This window comes from Mustela erminea, chromosome 14, assembly GCF_009829155.1.
Source record: "Mustela erminea isolate mMusErm1 chromosome 14, mMusErm1.Pri, whole genome shotgun sequence".
NCBI classification, from domain to species: Eukaryota; Metazoa; Chordata; class Mammalia; order Carnivora; family Mustelidae; genus Mustela; species Mustela erminea.
The window spans coordinates 80058635-80080505 of NC_045627.1; the positions used below are offsets into that span (position 1 = coordinate 80058635).

Here is a 21871-nt window from a genome sequence, read left to right on the forward strand (position 1 = left end):
TACATGGCTGAAACAAAGAAAAAGCTGAAGGAGGAAACTGTCAGGTGATTTCAATGCAGAGAAAGAGAAAAGACAGTCACGGAATCCTGCTGTGTGCAGTAATCAAAAAGAAGGTACCAGTACAACACAGCTTGGGTTTTAAAAAAAGAGGAGGATGACAACTGGCATTCCGAGAACACTGTAGGAAGGACACTTGAAAACAGAAAGCGAAGCGAAGCGAAAAGGAACTAAAATTGCAAAGTGAGATTTCATAAAACCTAGGAAATAATATTAATTTCATAGCAAGAAAAAAGGGTTATTTTTTAAAAGCATGGTATCATCAATGCAAAAAACCACAAGTCAGAAACTTTTGATAAAGGTCCATAATGTGCCAGTGTTTAAAGAAGAAAAAAGACATATATATGTACATATGTATAGATACTGCATACATATGCAGCCTAGGTAACTCAATGTATATAATTAACTACACACGCCCTTTTTTTCCAATCACTGGTACAAAGGTCAAGATGGACACTCACCCTGCCAGCTGATTAACCAGCTGACAGAACAGACAATGTGCTAAGTGTGGTTATTATTTAGGAGGCATTATGAATATACCGTAAGGGAAATCGTATGTTCCGTATTTTAACAAAGTTACAGTGAACCAAGTATCAACATAACAAGCCAAGGACATCTGTACAAGATTTATTTTCATTAACCACAATGTTTTTGAGTGACGGTATACACCCTAATACAGAAGGAGTGAATCCAAATCCATCAAGAGTTAAAGGTCAGAGCCAAAGTCAGTGGCTTTAATCCCCCATCAAGAAGAGTTTCATCCACCATTTTTTCTTGGATTGGGAAGAGCTGGTGTACATAACACCCTGTTCTAAGCTCCACCATGCCTTCCAACAAATAAGCACCACCAGGGACTAGACTTCATTGCTTCATCCTTGCTCTGGCTGTGCTGGTGGGTGGCAAGAGCCTCTTGTCTGCATTCGACCTCCCATTTACTCATAAGCATTCCTGTTTCCAGCCATAGCTCCCACAACTTCACATCTGAGCAATTTCTCCTGCATTGCATGGTCATAATATTGACAAATAGAGCTAATGAGAGCAATTAAATTGCCATCTGTTTAACAAAACATACCCTTCTGAGGGAACATCCACAGTCTTACTGCATTTAGTACATCGTCGCCACACTGAAATGACATGTTAGAATCAATACAAAATATTTATTTTTTTCTAAACCACAAAATTTACCCCAGAGCCACACTATAAGTTTCCTAGAATTTTAAACCATTAACATTTTTCTAAGCAACACAGTCCAACCAGAAATGAAGATAATTTTCGACCAGAGAGAGTACAACATGTACTGAGGTCCTGTTAGAACATACCTCTGAGGAGGATTTTCTCTAATTCTCCCACACCCACACCATCAACATCAGCAGAAATAGTATATGTACTTGTGCCACTCAGCTCTGGAAAGAAGTTCAAAATAGGGTCTTGGCCAGGGGAGGAGGGAAAGTGTCAGTGACTTAGTTCATCAAAACTAAGGGGACAAAACAGATCGTTACCCTTGAAAAAATCAGGGGTCCTTTCATCAATTCTGGTGGCCAGAAACTGGGGCAAATTTCCATAACGTAATGAAAGTAACAAGAAAGCCATTTCTCCAAGAACTCCTATTTTAACTTCTGATAAACATGAACTTTATCTTACGCAATCTTACTGAAAACTGCAACCACAGTTGAAAAGGTCCTATTAACCTATTCTAGGTGTCAGTCAAGGAATTCACATTCTGATCTTACATTTTAAAGTCCCCTTAAGAGGCCTAGACCTGGAGTAAAGTAAACATAATACTGTGAAGCACAATGAGACGCCGTAAAGAAAATCAGCTCAAAACATCCAAACTGACTGGATACCTAATGTAGGTTTTTTGTTTTGCTTCTTAGTTTTAAAATACTTTATTATCTCAGATTAGTGTATATTCATAAAACAATGTTCAGTTATTTTCAATAATAGCTGCTTATTAAACAACTGAATTTCAGCTCAAGGGCAATGCTTCTATAATAATCATGGAAATAATTAACTGCCATAAAACAGAAAAAACACAGAGGAAAATATAGCCAGTCTCAGTAAGAAAAGAAGACAAAATCTGGAAGGGTTACTCTGGAGATTAAACAGGCTTATTTAAATACTATGATACAAGTGCTCCTGCTCACTTTATGCTGCAGAAACCAATCGTGTTTGCTAGATCACCATGACCTTTGCCAGTACGTGTGCACAGACCACCACTCTGAAGTTCTCCTTTTGTGCTGAAAAACATTCAAGTCCCTTGTTCGGTCATTACAGAATATTGCAAGGCGATGCATGTGCAAACTCTTCCTGAGGAATTCTTCTTGTGTGCAAATTTGCAACCCGACAGAAAGCACGGCGTCTGTAGCCAGGGGAGTGGCAGCTCTATGAGGCTGGGGCACCAGAGACGCACACAGCAGGAACGCCATGGGCGCCCACCCTCCTGCCGGCTCACTTACCACTGTTTCCCTCCGATACCCCAAAGAAAGGGAGAGGAACTGCCTCAATCTTGTAAAAGGGACAGGAAAAAAAAAAGTAACTTTCCCACAAAATTTAATAACGCACAACTCATGCATCCAGGTTTGAGTTTCTTCTAAATCTACCTAAGAACTACTAGATTAAGAGTCACACTCTATGAGGTTTGGCTTTCCGCCCCACAGAAAACAAAGCAGTAGCTCCTGTCAGGTAAGGGTACAGCTGTGACCACAGAGACCAGGAGAGGACACTGTTACTGAAGCACAAGGCCAACTCTGAAAGTAAGTACCGTCTCTCAAAACCATCGTCATTTACTTTGACAGGTCATTATTCCAAGGTGACCGAGCTGGCTTTCTTCTGGAGAGTCTGGTTTCAGGCTGCACACACACACCAGTCAGGCTCGCCGAATCAACTACGTGTAGCCTAATGAGACAATCAATGTACAATTTTCTGTCCTCAGTGATTTGGGCCCCACAAAAGCCAGGACTTAACTGGGATGGAAAAACTAGATATAGTATGGGCAAGAAGAATACAAGTAAACGTGAGAGGAAAATACTTTCTGGCTGACCATGCTTAGTCAATACAAAATGGAGAGCAAATCTTATTTCCTCTCATGTTGCAAACTCGGAATTTTGCTAAGAAACCCAATTAAATAAGCAAGGTCAATTTCTACATAAAGCAATAGGGTTTTCATCCCGCAATGTGCCTCAAGGGGCCAAGATAACGAGTAGCAACCAGGTCACATGTGCTAGGAAGATGAGTATTTTCTTTCTACAGTGTCTTCCCATTCATGGATCTGTAGTACCAAGCCCTGGCCCACTGTGAGCTGCAGCCGCTGTGCAAATATTCAAAGAAACTAAATTTTGCAAACTTTGCCCACTTTTTGTTAACATAAACATAATAATAATAATAAAAAGACAATATAAAATATTTCTCCATTAACTTAATAATGCAAAAGCATCCAAAGATTTTAATGCCAATTCACATCATAATACAATGCTTTTATAGAGAAAGTTCCATTGTTGACCGTAGAATACTCTCCCAGAAAAAGCATTTGGGCACATTATTAGGATAATGAAGAATTCATCCACATTTAAAGAAACAGCCCAATTTTATTCCTTTCAGAAGTATTATCAGAACCACTCAGGAGAGACGTCAGTCGCAGGTGTTCTATTTATAAGCCCGCAGCAAGCATGCCATGGCATAAAGTAAAATTTGGACTTCATGATAGAGTGGAGTTCTTCCTTGACACCACAATGTTGCTGGGGTACCAAATCAACCTGCACAGGGCACAGTGAGAGCCTGTGTCTATCCTTACAGTAATTCAGTGTTTACCAATACAATCTAACATGCTCACAGAGTTAAACGAGTCCGGGTCAAAGTCCTCTGCAAAATCCACCAACTCTCGTTGATAAGTACTTAAAAAATCTGACAATCTCTACATTTACTTCTCCGATCAGTAATTTTGCCACCAGAGGACTTCTATCAGATGACTTCCTTGCTTCTATCATCACACTCCAAACTCTCCCATCCAGCCTGCTCCCGAGAAAAGACAGACTGAATGGACAAAGGCAACTCTGCGAGAAACCTGACAATCAGAATTGTGACACTATCCCTGATACATCTTGTTTTGCCCCAAGTTCTCTGAAGAGGTAAACAGTAGCACAACATAGCCAAACAGAGTCGAGAATAGGCTCAATTTAGAGTCAAGCAAAATTGAGAAGAAAAATATTTTCACCTGCCACATCTATTTTTCTTTGCCTTCCAGAAACAACTAGAATAAGCTTTCGAGTCTTTTGTAAGAACCTAAACAGCACTGTGGGTGTAGGGAAAAAAATATATATATATAGCTGTGCCACAGCTGGAAGGAAGCTTGAAACAGCAATGCTACTTCTCCTAGTATACTTGAATATAATGCTAAAAAAGATGCAGACGGCAAACTTTGTTTTTCAAAGTACCTATCTCACCCATTTAAAATGAAATGGATCCAGAAGCCCACACCATTTATTATATTTGGATTGAATAACTGTATCTGCTTCCTAGCGCATCACAGTAACTAGCTGTTACCACTGGAAATTTCTCCACGATACTAAAAAGGGAGCTTTAGTGCTGACGAGCAGTGCACTCCTACACTAGCATCCTGCCAGTCCTCCAGCAGCTGGTGAAATCATGTGATGTGACAGAGGGAATGAATATGTTCTACAGAGTTGGTCCCCAACATGAACATGAATATGCCACAGTGAGGCAGGGGGAGATCCGACCAGTGAGCAACACGCTTCTACTTTCCCACTTATTAAGCATCCTGCTACAAAGTCACACCTGACACCTTAGTGGGGGAGTCTGTGATACCATAAACCTTTTCACGAAGCATTTGTGAGTTGAACACCATGGTCACAGAGTTGCAAAGTGCACAAAGCTCAAGGCACAGAGTAGAAAAAAGTTGTGAACTGGTGAGGGGGAAGTTATGGCAGAAGCCAAGTTAGCGGTTTCCTTTAACGAGACTTTCTAATGCTAAACAAAGACCAACTCTTTTTAAAGGGGTTGTTTTTTTGGTAATGGGCAAAAAACACTGTACTGTAATGATCTGCTTGATTTTAAAGCAAGAGATTCTGATGTGCAAAGCCAATGTGCTGAAGTGCCAAGTCCATGAATGAACAAAACAAGTGCTTAAAAAAAAAAAAGATTCTCTGTTCTTGTATTTTTGGAGGAAGCTGCTGATGTTGGCTGCTGGATTTCCCTTAGCAATAGTCGCTTTTCAAGATGCTTGTTCCTCACAGAATCTGTAGATAAACTCATTAAAAGATTGTCCCATTTCAAAATCATCCCCAAGTCTAGCAGCAACTGTTTTTTGTTTTTGTTAGTTTTTTTGTTTTTTTTAAAATTACAAACCAAAGAAAGAAGTCCAACATCCTCTCCAAGAACAACGTTGTGACAGAGCTCCTGAGTGTCTGCAGGCCCCCCGCTGTGCTCCGAATACAGTCTCTGCAGCTCCAGTGTGTCCTCTTTTCGGGAAGGAAAGTACATTCAATACATTCACTATCTGTACCCTCTGGAACTTGCACATGCTGACGAGCTGTCTAGAAAAAAAACATTGCAACGGAAAAAAGTATGAATAGCAAATAGCATCTGATAATGGTAAGAATCTATTTAATATGTATTTCTCGCCCCTCTTGCAATCCCCAAAAGGAGGTTAAAAAAAAAAAAAAAATATATATATATATATATATATATAAACAAGCTGACTGAAGTGAAAGGGGCTGTATGATCAGGGATCTGGGAGGCCCCTGACAACTGCTGGAAACCACGGCCACCAACTAGACTCCAGAGCCGCCGCAGCTTGCTCTACAGTCTGGCCTTGACCACACAGAGTGCCTCCTGGAGAACACCATTTCCTTAGATTCCCCACACCGCCCCCACCAGGAGCTGCCTGGCATAACGAAGCCATCAGAAATGGTAAGGAACATTGTTACTTACTATAAGCCAACTCATCCCCAGCTCTCTTCCGGGACTGGTCACCTCTGGGGATAAGAAAAGAAGAAGGAATCAACAGAACACGCAGACATCTTCATACACCAAAAGAGGAGAAATGAAGGGACGGAACCCATAACAGAAGGAAAGCAGGTATTTCAGTTCTAACAGCATAGCTTAAAACAGACATTAAACCTGAATATTCTTAGCTAAGAGGTGCTGCCTTTTATTTTATTTTTTATTTTTTAAAAGATTTTATTTGTTTACCTGACAAAGAGAGACAGCAAGAGAGGAACATAAGCAGGGGGATAGGGAGAAGCAGGTTTCCTGCTGAGCAGGGACCCTGGGATCATGACCTGACCCAAAACCAGAGGCTTAATGACTGGGCCAGCCAGGCACCCCAGGGGCTGCCTTTTAAATACAGAAAGCTATTAAATGCAGGAAGGATTAGCCATAAAAATGGCTTATACTGGGTTCTAGGAATAGGTTCAGACTAAAAATGTCTTTGAAGATAAACTTGGATTCTGCTACCAACATAGTTAGTGACCTGGCTTATACTAGGACAAACTTCAAATATGAATCCAAAATGTTCCCTCAAAACGCACCCCCCTTTTTAAGTAGGCTCCACATCCAGCGGGGAGCCCAACATGGGGCTTGAACTCACGACCCTGAGATCAGGTGTTGGATGCTCCATCTTCTAAGCCACCCAGGCAACCCTCCCCGCAGAAAGCCTTACTGTAAGACCAAACTCTGCTTAAGGCTTTCGTGAAAAATCTAAGAATTTTTATTTTTAAGATTTTTATTTATTTATTTGAGAAGAGAGTTGAAAGATCAGAGGGAGAAGGAGCAGCAGACTCACCACTAAGCAGGGAGCTCAGTGCAGGGCTCAATCCCAGGACCCTGAGATCATGACCTGAACTGAAGGCAGCCACTTCAATGACTGAGCCACCCAGGTACCCGCACCATCTCAGAATCTTAATGTATACGAATACCCTTCCCACAGGTAGAAGAACACAAACCTTGACATATATTAAGCAGTTCTTCTCCTCCACCTATAGAAGTTCTAGTTCCACTTTACAAATAAGGAAACAGAAGTCCTGACTAGGTCCTGTGCTGCCTATATATCCTAGTTTTATCTTTCCAGTTTCTCAGACAATAATCCAGACAAATAACTAAACTGCTCAAGTAATGAGTAAGAACAATGGATTTGCTAGCTTTCTCTTGCCCGGTCCCTCAGTATCATCTACACAGTTCATCTCCTCTTTCCCAAAACACTTTTGGCTCTACCCCGCGCTGTCCTTGGTCACTGTTTCTTCTCCATGTATATATTCTACACCGTTGAGGACGGCAATCATACCAGTCCTGTGACTTAAAATACTATCCATACGCCAATGACTCCCAGATTTCTGTCTCCAGCTCTCATTTCTTCCCTACACTTCAGACTTGTAAGTCCAACTGTTTCCTCACCACTGACACTTAGATGATGGTTAAATACTGCCAGTATACCATGGCCAGTGACTCCACTCCATCCCTATTCCTTCTTTAGTCCTCCTCAATAAATGGCACTACTAGCCACTCAACTACTCAGACCAAAATCCTAGCTCATTCCTGATTTCTTTCTTCCTCTCCCTCTGGAGCACTCTTTGGCAAAACATAATCCAAAATCAAACACTTCCCATCAACTCCATGGCTACACTCCCAACCCACGCCACTATTATCTCTCCCCTACTCAATCTGCAAGAGTCTTATTATTAGCCCAGGCCAGAGCCAGAGCAATCTTATGTAAAAGCATAAATTAGATTATTTCAGTGGCTTTCCATTACAGTTAAGAATCAATTCAAATTCATTTTCCCAGTCCTATGAGACATGGCTCTTGCCTACCTCCCCACCGCCCACTGTATGTCAGCCATGCTGGTTCTCCTTCTTCCCTGGGACCTGCCAGCACTTTGGTACTTGACGTCTTCCCTGCTGGTAGCACTCGTGCCACCAGTTAGCCATGTGCCTGTCTCTTTATCACCTACGGCCTCACTGCAATGTCTGGCCCTGCGAAGGCATTTCATGTCCCAGTTAGCTGGACCAGCCCTTCACACATGCCCTGGTCACTCCCTCACTCTTTAGCCCATGCTCTGTCTCAATTTCTTCACAGCGCTTTTTATTATTTGAAATAATTTGCTTACGTGTTTGTTATTTATCTCCCAACATTAGAACATAAGCTCCATAAAAACAGGAATTTGTTTACCTAGTACCTAAGAACAGTATCTAGCAAAAAAATAAGTATTTGCTGAATTAACAAATCAGTGAATAATTGATAAATGGCCTCTAGAGACAGACTATGAAGATGACAGCCCAAGTGATTATTTCGTGCTTCAGAGTGATCTTTTAGATTAGCAGTTTCCCAGGACAAAAACCTCTTGCTGGGCGAGGTGAGGAGTCTCAATGACCAGGCAGGAAGAGAAGACACCAAATGGCCTCTGAGGGTTCGTCTCTAGGCTGGGCATTTAGAGAAAACCATGCACCACATTTAGCATGTATTAGCCTTAGACAGCCTACAGAGCTCACAACACCTGTGTCCTAATGCCACTTTTTAAACACCTCCTGTTAACACTGTGCCTACAAAGCCAGTTGGTAACCTGTATTATTAACTACACTTACATATCATCTTCTTTGAGTACCATCACAGTAACATTCACCAAATATTCTAAATAAGTTAATGCTGATCAAAAAGGAAGACATAGGATTTTCTATCCAGAACCTCAACTTCTATAGATAACTTTCATTCCCACCCCTGAAAGGTTAAATAAAAACTGAACATGCAAAAATAATAGAAAAATATAGCTGTGAAAACTGAAGTCACAGAGAGATAATGTAGATGTGATCTACTCAAGAGGCTGCCAAAGACATCACCTAACGCCCTAAGTCTAGAAAGCTATGGTTGTCCTCAAAACCAGACCCTTGTTACTAGATGAAAAAGTACCAATTCCAGAGTGACCCTCTCAGCTGAAAAGATCAACAATACTCCTACAAGGTACCATTTTGTTCCAGAAATCCAAGTAACAATTACTCTGCAAAATACTTGCCTTTAAAAGCTATTTACTACAAGCTTTGAAGAGGCTCAACAGGCCGGTTCGAAAGAGAAGGTTCCATCTGAGGGCATGCATGTTAGAAGTTCCCAAACAAGCTTTCCTCCATAATGTAATAGACACCAACCTGCCCTCTCCCACCCTCCAATAATCAATTCTATTACACAGATAACTGATAAAAACAAAATGCTGTTTTTAGCTTATATGTTAATTCTAGCTTACAAATAAGTCTATTTCCATGTATCTAAAGATGCTGCACATAAACTCCAGCTCAAATGAGAAACACCCATTAACTGTAGTTGAGGATATATTTGACAATATTCACATCATTTCAAAACACTTCGAAGACATTCTGTGCCATCTACATCAAAGCTGGGTGCTGCCTTTCAGGACCAATCCACGCAAACAGAACATAGTCCTAAATGAAAAAATAGTTCACAAAGCTGAACAGGAATCATGTGACTGATTAGGAATAAACCATAAAATGACTGCTCAATCAGAACAGCCAGTAACAGAATTCTTGTTAAATAGCCCGTATTATATTTTCAAGGTTTTCTGCACCCATGGACACCATTTTTTCCAAAACAATCCTAGTCAAATAATGGTCAAAGGCAGCATTGAGTCTGGCAGGGCAGAATGTGGAAGGCCCATACACAAGAGCTGGAAGCATAGACAGACTTGCTCTCAACTGCTAAGTATAGAACGTGTGCCCATCCTTTCCGACAGCTGTGGGCCAGCTCAGCAGTGGACTGCAGGAAGTCCGAGAATGTCAGGTTAGGCAAGACCTACAATGTGCAAAGTACCCAACAGGATAATCTGTTCTCATATTAATGTATAGTATGTTGTTAATTCTAGAAATGGCCCAATCTGGTTTGTGCAACAGAACAGGTTAATCACATCACCTCTTGAAATACGAACTTGAAATGCAGCCCTGCACCCCAGTGTCTTCTTTCAGTTCCAAAATAAGGGTTAGGAAAATGTCTCTGGATATGTTTACATAGTTCTACACACTGTTGTGGAAGGTGAGTTCAAGGTGTTCAGAGAAATCCACAAGAGCTACCTTCATCCATTGCTTCATAGAAATGAAATTTTTCAGAAGCCTGTTTATTTTTTAAAGGCATCAATAAACTCACGCCTAAAATTAAAAGCAACCATTTAAATAAAAACATTAATAAAAGCATAGTGTCAATATTATGGTAAACCTAGAGAAAACAATAAAAGGTAGACTCAGATTATTTTGTATTACTTAAGAAAAAACTTTTAACTGCAATTCAAAACCCATAACCCATAAAGATATAACCTGATAAAACTACACAAAAATAAAAAACTTCTGCATGACTTAAAATAAAACAAAAAAACACTATAAGCAAAGTCACAGACAAATTGCGAAAACTAACAGACTTTTATCTCAGGCAGAGAGTCAATCTCTTCAATATAAAAATAGCTCCTAGAATTCAAGGAAAAAAGGCTAACGAATAGAAAAGTGAGCAAAGGGCATAAACAGGCCATATACAGGAAAAGAAATACAAACCTGATAATATTCTCAGCTTCATTCTTAGTAAGAGAAATGCAAATGAAAACAATCTGAGTAATTATTTTTCACCTGCCAAACCAGTGAAAATCCAAAGCCCTGGCAAGGCCATGAAGAAGAGGAACTTTTCAAACTATGCTGGTGGATATGCAAAATGGCACGAACCGCCTATGAAGGGCAATTTGGTGATATTAATCAAAGTTACAACCGCATTTACTCTTGACCCAGCAATCCCACTTATGGGAATTTACTCTCCAGATAAACCGGCAACAGGTACATAATTATGCATGTACAAGGGTACTCATCACAGCATTTTCTGTCACGGCAAGAACTGGAAATAAGTCCAGTTGCCATCCACAAGGGACTAGTTACACAAGTTCTATCTACACGACAGAAGGGATAAGAAAGCAGTAAAAGTAAGAATACATGCTGTGTTTGCCTGTATCTGTATATTAAAAGAAGCACTGAAAGGAATCATAAGGAACTAATAAAACAGTCACCTAAAGGGGTAGGAATAGATGGGGAGACAAGTAGGAGCAAAACTTCTCAATGTGTACTCCCTGTATCATTCTGACTTTTGAACCACATGAATATAATAGCTCTTTAAAAATAAGTAAGCAAAATTACTATGGCATTAAACAGGCTCATTCTCTATATGAAAATAATACCACTATTAGAGATATAATAATTAATGTCAGAAAACACCTGACCACTGGACTTGAAGGAGAAAAATTACCTGCCAACATTCCAGCATTTTCTATGACCTTGCCTTCCCTTAACTTGACCCAAGAAAATCAGGTCTACGAGACCTACCTACACAGCTTCCAGGAGCCTTTCCTTTGTGAGCTGCCAGTGAGTGAGCCAATGACCCGTGGATTACTCAGTGCCCCCGCATCCACAGGAATACAGATGGCAACAGGACGAAACAGGAATAAACAGCAATGCGTAAGGCTGCAAAGAACAGATTTTCTGCTTTCTTTCCTAACCTATGCTGAGACCAGAGACAGTAAAAACAATCTTGGTCAAGACTGGTAATCTGAGATTTAGCTTGGCCTCAGAAACTATAAAAGAGGAATGTCCATCCCCAGCCCTAGTCAGATAAGCAAGTCAAAATTCAACCTACTATTTGTGATCACAACTATACCTCAGGGAGGAACCAAGGTGTCTTAACTTTCCATAACTTTCTTCCTTTAATGTCAGGAATTAAATAAGAGAAGATATAGAAAAGAGCTGAGTAAAAAGTAAGGATCATGAAAATGTAAGGCCTTACTGTACCCTTCAATGATCTGGTGATGCAACTTGGGTGTTTTCCCATAGAATACTCTATTTCGGTTGAAAATATGCACTTTTCAAGACTTTCTGGGTTATAGCTAGGATCCTGAATTGCAAATTTCAGAAAAATCAGGCATCAATAAACTCACCCTAAAACTAAAACTCACCCCTAAAATTAGACACGTGTATATCAAAACCAAGCAAGGCAAATTTTCTGGACACATATAAAGAGATATCCTATTTTTTTAAGGAGAAACAAGTAGATTTTAGGGCAAAAGCAAAAATAAGATAACTAGAATCGAAAAGCTGCTTTGACTAGTCACAAACTAGTCATTTACTAGTTCAGTCATAGAAGTACATTATAAGTAATCATAACATCTCACCAATGCTAAGAACAGTGGAGAAGGTCACAACTGGAAGAGCCCTTCTAGGCTTCCCAGCCTCACTGCTCCCCAGAAAGAGCTCCTTTCTTCCAAATCCATGTTTAGTGAAGGGCAGTTTCCATATACTCAAATCCCAGCTTCACCACTTCCAGAGACCGGCAGCTAACCTCTCCCCCAGCAGCATCACCCTGACTACTTGGTGGCTGTTTCCCATTCTAAGAACTCTGGCCTCCCTCGTCAAACCAAGGTGACCAAAGGAAATGGACAGATTTTGTTTAAAGAGAAAAAAAAAAAAAACTTGCCTCGTAAAACCATTCTGTATAAGTTCTCTTTGAAGTTTCTGATCTTCAGCAGCATATTCAGAAAGTTCAGATTCCACCGCCGGAGGGAGAATGTTTGGAATAAATTTAGAAAACAGAGTTGGAGCCATCTGAACCCACTCTGTGAGGGAAGGAAAAGATCCATTAAGGAAATCATAAAGACAAATTACATGAAAAAAGGAAAGCTTTCTTTGTTCACAGAAAGAATGCATGTTATTAAACCAAACTTAAAGTGGGGAAAAAAGCAATGCAATCCCATTCTGACAAGAAATCTACAAACAGGTTAAATCTCCTTTCTAAAAAGAACTAACAGTACAAAGAAAGCAGATATTTTTACATTTTGCTAATAAATGAACACTCTCTTCCCTTTATCTGTGAACACTAAATATAAATAACATCCACCTGTAACAAGGGCACTCTGCCTTCCTTGTTGCTGGTCCTAATTTAGCACTGTTACCCTTTCAGATCCTTTTAAAGGCTGCCCTTTCAAATTTTCCCTTTGGAAAACATCTTCGCTGTACAGATCAAAAAACCATAAAATGTCAATCTGGGTTTAATCCAGTAAGCTCACTTTAAAAACTGTAATCTGAGTAAATAATTCTAAATCTGGGAGTTGCCGGGGGTGGGGGGAGGGTGCGGACATGTTTGATGCTGTGCAGTGCTGGGTCAATGGTGAGTAAAACATGTCCAACAGGAGAACAGTTAAGTTAGACATGACCAAAACAAAACAACAACAACAAAAAAACAAGTACCACAAAAAACAATCCACTCTTCCCTTGTATAAACTTATGGCAAAATGTTCTCAACAGTGTCCCTCCTTCTAGCTCAACTCAAATATACCTTCAGAGTCTCAGTACGGCCCCCCAGGAGAACCACTGATCCATCAGTGAGAGGTGGCGGGAGACAGACTGATCTGCCATTTTATGGAACTCCAGGCAATCATTAAAATAAAGATGAAGAAATCAAAGAAAAGAGTGTGTATTAAATGAAGAAGTGCAGGATGGGACAGCTGGCACTGTTCCTAAACTAAGCTTCTAAAGATCAGATGGAAACACACCAAAAATTTTAATAGTCGTAAGAACCTACAAAGATTAGGGCTCAGGAATTTAGTTTAAGTTCAAATGTATTCATCATACAAAGATCAGCACTTGAGAACCAGTGCAATGAATGCAACTTTTACACTTGAAATTCAACTTTAATCTGTCAGGTGAATAAAACTACTTTAACAAACTAGGAACACAATGGGTACTGGCAAGGCATGTAAATATCAAAATATGTTTAACAGTATCTCCAAAAATGCCTAGGGCAGCAAAAGGTTATTCTCTGATAAAATTCTCCTTTTCAAAAGGACAACTCTCAAATACAGAATTCTCCTCACAAGTAGTATGAATCCTATTACAAGAGCTCAAACCCAGATAAAAATATACCTATGAATTTTTCAATATGTAGTGACTGGCTTTATTCTGCAATATTGTTATTTACGATAAAAGCCAGAGCTGATAAAGCTGCCTACTTGGGAGACAGAATTTAGAAATTTGTTATACTGCACTTGGATGTCTTCCAAAATAAAAGAAAATCATTCATAACCTAGCACTAAAAGAAAAATTCATGAGCCATTTTTAGCACATCCAGTAAAATAAACATAAAACTGTCAAACTACAAACATTAGTTCAGAGGACATATGTAATAAAATGTTTTTGCTACTTTACAGAATTACTGAGAATAACCTGTTTATGAAGTTATGAGGAACAAAGTTTAAGACCTGATGAAAATTTAAGGTAACATGACATCTGGGTATTCTAGAAGACTAACTGCTTAAAGTAGCCTGGGAAAGAAGGTATTTCTGACATCACAGTCTACCTACAATACCACTGTTTTTAAGTGGTTTCCATTTCAGCAAGCTAAATTCTGACATATTTTTAAGCAAACAATCAAGCCATCAATTAATTAAAATAACTACTGGACTTAACTGGATAGTAATAAAAACAGCTAATGTTATTAGCTATGTTTAAGTACTATGTTAAGCTCTTTAGATAATGTTTTATTTCATTTAATCCTTAAACGACAAGAGAATTCCACAAAAATAGTACTGTCAAGAAAGCATCCCTTATGTTTCTAGGTGGTAGCACAATGTTCTATCCTGAGAACTTTTGCAATCTCTCTACTACAGATTTTTTAAAAATTTGCTATACGGGGCACCTGGGTGGCTCAGTGGGTTAAAACCTCTGTCTTTGGCTCAGGTCATGATCCCAGGGTCCTGGGATCGAGCCCCACATTGGGCTCTCTGCTCAGCGGGGAGGCTGCTTCCCCCCGCCTCCAACCTGCCTCTCTACCTACTTGTGATCTCTCTCTCTCTCTCTCTCTGTGTCAAATCAATAAATAAAATATTTTTTAAAAATCTGCTATACAACTGTATGAAAATTTTGACATTCTGGCTTACAAACAGGAAGATATATACAAAACATCTTGGAATTCCTTTAAATTCAGTAGCTTTTTTAAGATAGATACATTGAGATAATTTATCAACCATGCCTTTGAATATAGTGCTCTTTGACATTTGGTTCTGCTTTTCTCAGTATTTCTTTCTTCACAGTAAACTTATGAAATGACTGTAATTTTACCAACACTTCTAGATTCCCTGCAAGTTACAATGGGCCTAGGAAGATGAGATGCCTAGGAAGATGTATGTCGATGCATATCTATAGTGGGGGGGGGGTACAAGTAAAGGAGAAACTCCACAACACAAAAGACAGAGATTAATACTGGATATGAGAATCAATTTTGTCCAAAATGTCTGCTACCAATTAGTTCTTGTATTTCTTAAACTAGCTGGTTTTCATCAGGACAGAAGGAATTCCAAGGGAGTCCTGAGTTTACATTTCACAATGATGAGTGCAGTATCTACTCAGTTTTTGCTTTCGTGTGGGGTTTTTTTTTTGTTTTTTGTTTTTTTTGGCTGTAACAAATCCAAATACCATTAGGTCTCAAAAAACACATAGACAAACTCTGACCTTTGGATAAGGCTGGAGCTGTCATAAACAAACAAACAAACAAGTCTAACCCCAAAAGATATATGGCTCTTTACCTGGCCTGAGAGTGTACAGGCCTTTCACAATATTCGCCATAGTTGAAGGTGTGACCTGAAATGGTGTTGACTGGGCTTCTAAAAGTAAAGCTGAAAGAAGAGAAAATGGGTTATAAAAATGATAGAACATGGCAAGTTTCTCTATTATTATTTCTCCCAAAACTAAAGTAAAACAAGTGCAAGAAAAACAGCCCCAGAGGACAAACCAAGTCTATAAGCTAAAGATTTTTTTTTAATCCACTGCAGTAGAGCTCAATCTAACAAGTAAATATGTGCAGGTCTGTTAAAACACTAATGGAGATTATTCAATTCATGGAGGTTCTGAAAATAAGCTTTCCAAAAGCAGTAGTATTCATGGTACTTAGCGAGTGCACTGAAAGTGCTTCCCATTAAGTTCATGAGTCAGAAAATTTACATTTGGAAAATAAAATGTTCTCTAACTCCCCCAACCATTCCTCTTTCCCCAAATCAACATATTAGAGGTTCTTGGGATTTTTCTGAAAGACACATTACTGGTAATTTTAGTAACTGTGATGGGAGTCAGAGACTCACATTCCCGAACACTAGAGCGGCACGTACTTCTTCCTTACTGAACATACAGGCAAGAGATCGCGGGGCTCATCCTCACTTTCCTAACTCTCACAACCACATGACCCCGACCGACCATACCAAGTCAGCTTTCTTTTAGGTTACATTCTCCAACAAAGATTTTATTAGAACATTTTTAAATAAGTAAGAAGATTCCTCTAGATAATACCATTAACAGATACAAATGTATTACATTATTTGAGTGGATACAACAGATACCAATGATTCCAAACAGCTAATTTTTTAATTTCTCTCTCAAAGACCGCCTGTAATTTAGTAGCCCCAAAACTCACAAGACTTGGCATAATTTTATTCTAAGCCAGGCTTATAAAGCTGTATAGGCTATGCCTTTTCAAAAATGAAAACGCCTCCTCACTTGACCAGCAATGATTTTATAGTTTTTAAACGTACAATGCAAGCTACGTTTGAATTTATATGATGAAGGACAGAGGTGCACCATTCCAGTGGATCCTTCGGATTCTATCTCTCAGCAATAGACAGTGATAACTCTGAAGGATCCAGTGGATCCTTCGGATTCTATCTCTCAGCAATAGACAGTGATAACTCTGAATGCCGCAGGTAAGTTTTAAGGATGACAAATGTTAAGCACCACAGAAAATCACATTTCAGGATATAATGTTCAACAATTGCAATTCTAAATTTTAGGTTCTGGGAGTCTCTTCAACTCAAGGTTATCTCTAATTTCAACATGTGCCCCACATGGAGGCTCTTTTTCTATTCATTCATTTCCCTACTTTTTGACAATCGTTTTGGCCTTCGTAAGTCTTATTCCCACTAACTCTTCACATTCAATCACACATTAATTATGTAGTCAAATATATATATTTGTAAATGAAGAAATGATATATTCACAGATTAAATTATATATAAAATACATAAAAATTTATCTGGGATGAATTACTGAAAAGAACTGCATTCAGTAACAATTACAGAGTTGAGAAGGTGTTAAAAATTCACTAAAATCCTCTCCACCTAAATTTTTTTAGGAGAACGGTGCTTAAGAGATTTGTTAGTTGGTCTCCTCTTTCAAGGAAAAAGAAGGGCATCTGGGGGGACGGGCAGCAGCTTGAGACTGGGAAGAAAATATTTCTTGAGTATTTAACAACTGCTAGGTATTTTATAAGTTTAATTCTTTTAAACTTTATTTAGGATTTACTTTCTTACAAGCTTAATTATCAACTACTTTAAAAATAAGGAAACTGAGGCTAAGAACAAAACAAAATAAAGAACACTGCATAATTTACCCAAAGTCACAGAGCTAAGTGGCAGAGAGGTCTAAGAACCTGTGTTTCACTCTGAATTCTGTATTCTTTCTAGTTCACCATGCCACCACTGAAATACAGATCTTATATGTGATGGGTACTAATGAAGTTTTACTCTTCGTTTTCTCCCCAAAGTTATGGAACTAAAAAACAAAAAAACAAGAATTCCACAACAATTCCACTCATTGTTGATTTTAAGTTAAGAGTTTTGAAACTAGACTAGGTCCTTCCTGAACTCCTAGGACTGACCTCTTTTATTATAGTTTATGACACTGAAATCTAGAGAGATGAAATACCGTCCTAAAAGTCACATAGCTTCCTAACAGTGGAACTGGAGCCAGAACCAAGATCCTCTCCTCCTTCAATTTTTCCTCAGAGCTATACCTTCACCTGAGGGCTTCTCTCCTTTTTTAATTTGAACAGTAATTCTTAAAATCAAAACTAAAATTAAAAATATCCTTGGCTTTTAAGAAGTTCAAACTAGGGCACCTGGGTGGCTCAGTTGGTTAAGCGACTGCCTTCGGCTCGGGTCATGATCCTATAGTCCCGGGATGAAGCCCCGCATCAGGTTCCCTGCTCGGCAGGGAGTCTGCTTCTTCTGCTGACCTCTCTCCTCTCATGCTCTCTCTCTCTCAAATAAATAAATAAAATCTTACCAAAAAAAAAAAGAAAGAAATTCAAACTACATGAGTCTGAACTAAAGGCAGAACCTAAGAACAACTGATAATCATGTAACTCTTTAAAGCCCTCTGTCAAAAGTGAACTACAAACCTTTACTGCAACTCAACATACTACATTTTCTTAAGAAACTTCTACCATTAACTGGCCTGTTTTGTCACATTTGCTCCGAATCAGCAATACAGAAATACTACAGATACCCTGGCTAAGGTAAAAGTATTTCTGTTTTCAAAGTTTAATGAAAGTAAAAATCAAATTCAAAGGAAAACAATTTTGTTACCAGCCAAAGGTAGAAGCTATTTTATTTTATAAGCACATATGTTATGGAGAGATGGTAGAAAATGACCTTTATTTACAGCAGGAAGTCACTGTCTTCGTTCATGAAACAATTGTTGACACAGGGCACTTGAGTACCAATTATTCCTTAGCAGAGGGGGTATTCATTTGGCTCTGCTGCAAAACATGGCCCCTAAATTCTTCCCTAAATTCTTCCCATGGAGAGTTATACTCATACCCACACACCTGGAATCCAGTTACAGATAACTGCCTGGTCAGCACAACACAGCAAAAGTGACATTGTACCAATTTCTAGGCCCGGGACTTAAGAAACTAGCAGTTTCCATTTCCTGCATCTTGAGATACTCACTCTTAGAGGAAACACAAGAGAGGAAACTACAGCCACCACAACTTGCCAGTCACATGAGTGAGCCATCTTCAAAGTCCCCAACCCCTAGGCAAATCACATCGGCCCATGGTGAGTGCAGCAGAGATGAAGAACCCCACGAAGTCCTGCCCTAACTGCAGGTTTGTGAGCAAAATAAAAGACTTTATAAAAAGACTATGTTTTGGGGTAGCATAATAACCGTAATAATAAATGAAACACCAGCATCTTCAAATTTATCTAAAGCCACAGAAACTAATCAGAATTTAGAATATTGACTTTGAGTGTAGTTATTTGTTTTGTTGGAATGAGGGGCAAGTATAGGAAAATGTACAACTAGAGATGAGAAATCATTTCTTCATAACTCCGTTTTTCCAATTTAATTAATATTAACCTTTCTATGCCTCAATTTCTCCATCTGTAACATGAAGTAATGACTACTACAACTGAGAAATAAATGTTAGTAAAGTATCTAGAACATGTCCCACTACAGAGTAAGCAGTGAGTGTATTTTTTTTAAGTTTTGTTTTTCAAGACTTTATCCATTTATTTGACAGACAGAGACCACAAGTAGGCAGAGAGGCAGGCAGAGACAGAGAGAGAGGAGGAAGCAGGCTCCCTGCTGAGCAGAGAGCCCAATGCGGGGCTCAATCCCAGGACCCTGGGATCATGACCTGAGCCGAAGGCAGAGGCTTTAAACCACTGAGCCACCCAAGTGCCCCAAGTGTATTAATAAATACAGAGCATTAATAAATACTTAGAGCATTAATAAATACTTAGAGTGTCCCTTATTGTTACAGAGCCCAAACCAATGAGGCCAATGGTCACTGTCTGAATCCCTTACTAAGCACAATGCTTGGTAATTGTTCAATAAACATGTGATAAGCTCAGTTTTATACAATTTACAAAAGATTTGGGGAGCTTGGGTGGCTCAGTCAGTTAAATGTCCAACTCTTGATCTCAGCTCAGGTCTTGATCTTGAGGTCGTAAGTTCAAGCCCCGCACTGGGCTCCACACTGGGAGTAGAGCCTACTTTAAAAAAAAAAAAAGCTGGGGCGCCCGGGTGGCTCAGTCAGTTAAGTGTCTGCCTTTGGCTCAGATCATGATCCCAGGATCCTGGGATCAAGTCCCATATCGGGCTGCCTGCTCAACGGGGAGTCTGCTTTTCCCTCTCCCTCTGCCTGCTGCTCCTCCTGCTTGTGCTTTCTCTCTCTCTGTCAAATAAATAAATGAAATTTAAAAAAAAAAAAAAAAGCTTAAGGAATTTTACACCTTACTTGGAAAAGAAAGGCCTATCTACCTTTAAGTATACTTTTGAATGAAAACCAAACTATATAATGAACAAGAGGAAGATTATTACTTTTTTGGAAAAATAAAGTGCAAATTAATTGAAGGTTTAAGAGGAAAAAAAAAAATTCATTTTTTTCCCTGACTTTATGTCTTCACATCAACAGGCCTTTATGCAGACTCTTCACAGGGTGTGATCTTGTAAAATATCATGAATCTATGGAAAGCTCACACAGATTAAGAAGAGAGATCTCTCTCATCAGATCTGGAAGACTATATATTCTCTTCAAGTATTTTCTTCGCATATGCCCAATAACATTGATTTCTAAATTAACTGATAAATATAAAAACAGATTCACAGAGAAAAAAAGCAGTAACATTTTTTTAAAGAATTTTAACAGAAAGACTTCAAAATGCTGTGTTCCATTTTGCAATGAGAGTAAAGAAAATGTCAACATCAGAGATAATACTTAAGTGGTTATAAGACCTGGAATATAGAAGATTATATTTAAAGATGCTTATAAACATCTGTCCGAATTTTTAGAAAGTCATGCTCCCAAGATTTTGGTCTCTATTCTGATAGAATCCATTGGGAATATAATAATGAAACAAGTATTACCTTAATCAACCGTATTATTTGAAAACTTGGCCTTTCTGGAATAAACTGGCCCAAAGTTTAATAATTTGTTCTCTTAAACTCAAAAATAAAAAAGTTGATGGTCAAGGTTAGAACAATTCTTCTGTAAATACTGGTAAAAGTTCACTGTGGCAGAAAGTAATTATGAGTATTAGAAAAGCTAAAAATACATACTATAAATCCAAGTATGTGCCAAAATCTAAAAAATGACTTCAATGATATACTGCAAAAAACATGAACTTTTAAAAGATGCTGAGACCTTAGGTTGAAGGAACTTCCTAAACTCCACTTAGAGAGGTATACATTTTTACGGAACGTAGGATAAGATGCCACCTACCGTGAGGGGGCAGGGGGCCCAAGAATGGGGGGAGAGAAAAACTAACTGAACTTGGTGCTTTGATCTGCTTCCTTACCAATCTACATTACCAAGTTAAACCTTTTATAAATCTCACTTCATAGAAGAAAAAACTCAATATCAGAAGCTGAAGAGCTTGCCTAAAATATAGTTAATAAATGACTAGACTAGACAAGGGATTTTATACCAAAGAGTAAAAATCAGAAAGAATTCTGTGCTACCATTTCAAAGATAAAATATTGTGCTCCTTCTAGAATTACGAGTAACAAAGTTAGGGTGAACCCCTTATAAATATTTCCCCCGTTGTCAGGAGGGTAAAAAAGGTAAGTATCAGGCCAGATATAAAGGCACTGTCCCAAGACCTAGCTCAGCTACTCCCAGCTCTCCATTTTCAGTTCCTCAGGGTCTCTATAGAACTGGACTTGCAACACCTCTTGCTATACAATTCAGATGTTAATAATGGCTGCACATGCCAATGCTCTCTGATAAAAAATCAAAAAGATCATCGCTCATGTTATCTCACCCTTATAAGCTGAATTACTTACGCATTAGGCTGTAAATGTGCTTTTCTGCAACATGTTCCGTAAACAGCTTTATAAGGTCATCTTTTAGGTCTCTGTTAAGCTTGGTTTCGATGTAAAACTTATTCTGAAGAAGAAAATAAATTGTTTTTTAGTGACTTAATTAGGGGGAAGTGATTTGTCTAATGAGCTG

The 21871-nt window shown here is 38.9% G+C and overlaps 1 protein-coding gene across 1 annotated transcript in view; it reads right to left on the minus strand.

Moving 5' to 3' along the window:
- Positions 1–668: 668 nt before the first annotated feature.
- Positions 669–21871, minus strand: part of CACUL1 (CDK2 associated cullin domain 1) — a 71009-nt gene continuing 49806 nt past the window's right edge. Inside the window, exons 5-9 of the mRNA XM_032312021.1 lie at positions 21703–21805; positions 15669–15758; positions 12566–12704; positions 6004–6047; positions 669–5606 (exon numbers count right to left, since the gene is read on the minus strand). Coding sequence (XP_032167912.1) covers positions 5566–5606; positions 6004–6047; positions 12566–12704; positions 15669–15758; positions 21703–21805 — 417 coding nt within the window. The 3' untranslated portion in view covers positions 669–5565. The remainder of the gene's footprint in view (positions 5607–6003; positions 6048–12565; positions 12705–15668; positions 15759–21702; positions 21806–21871) is intronic.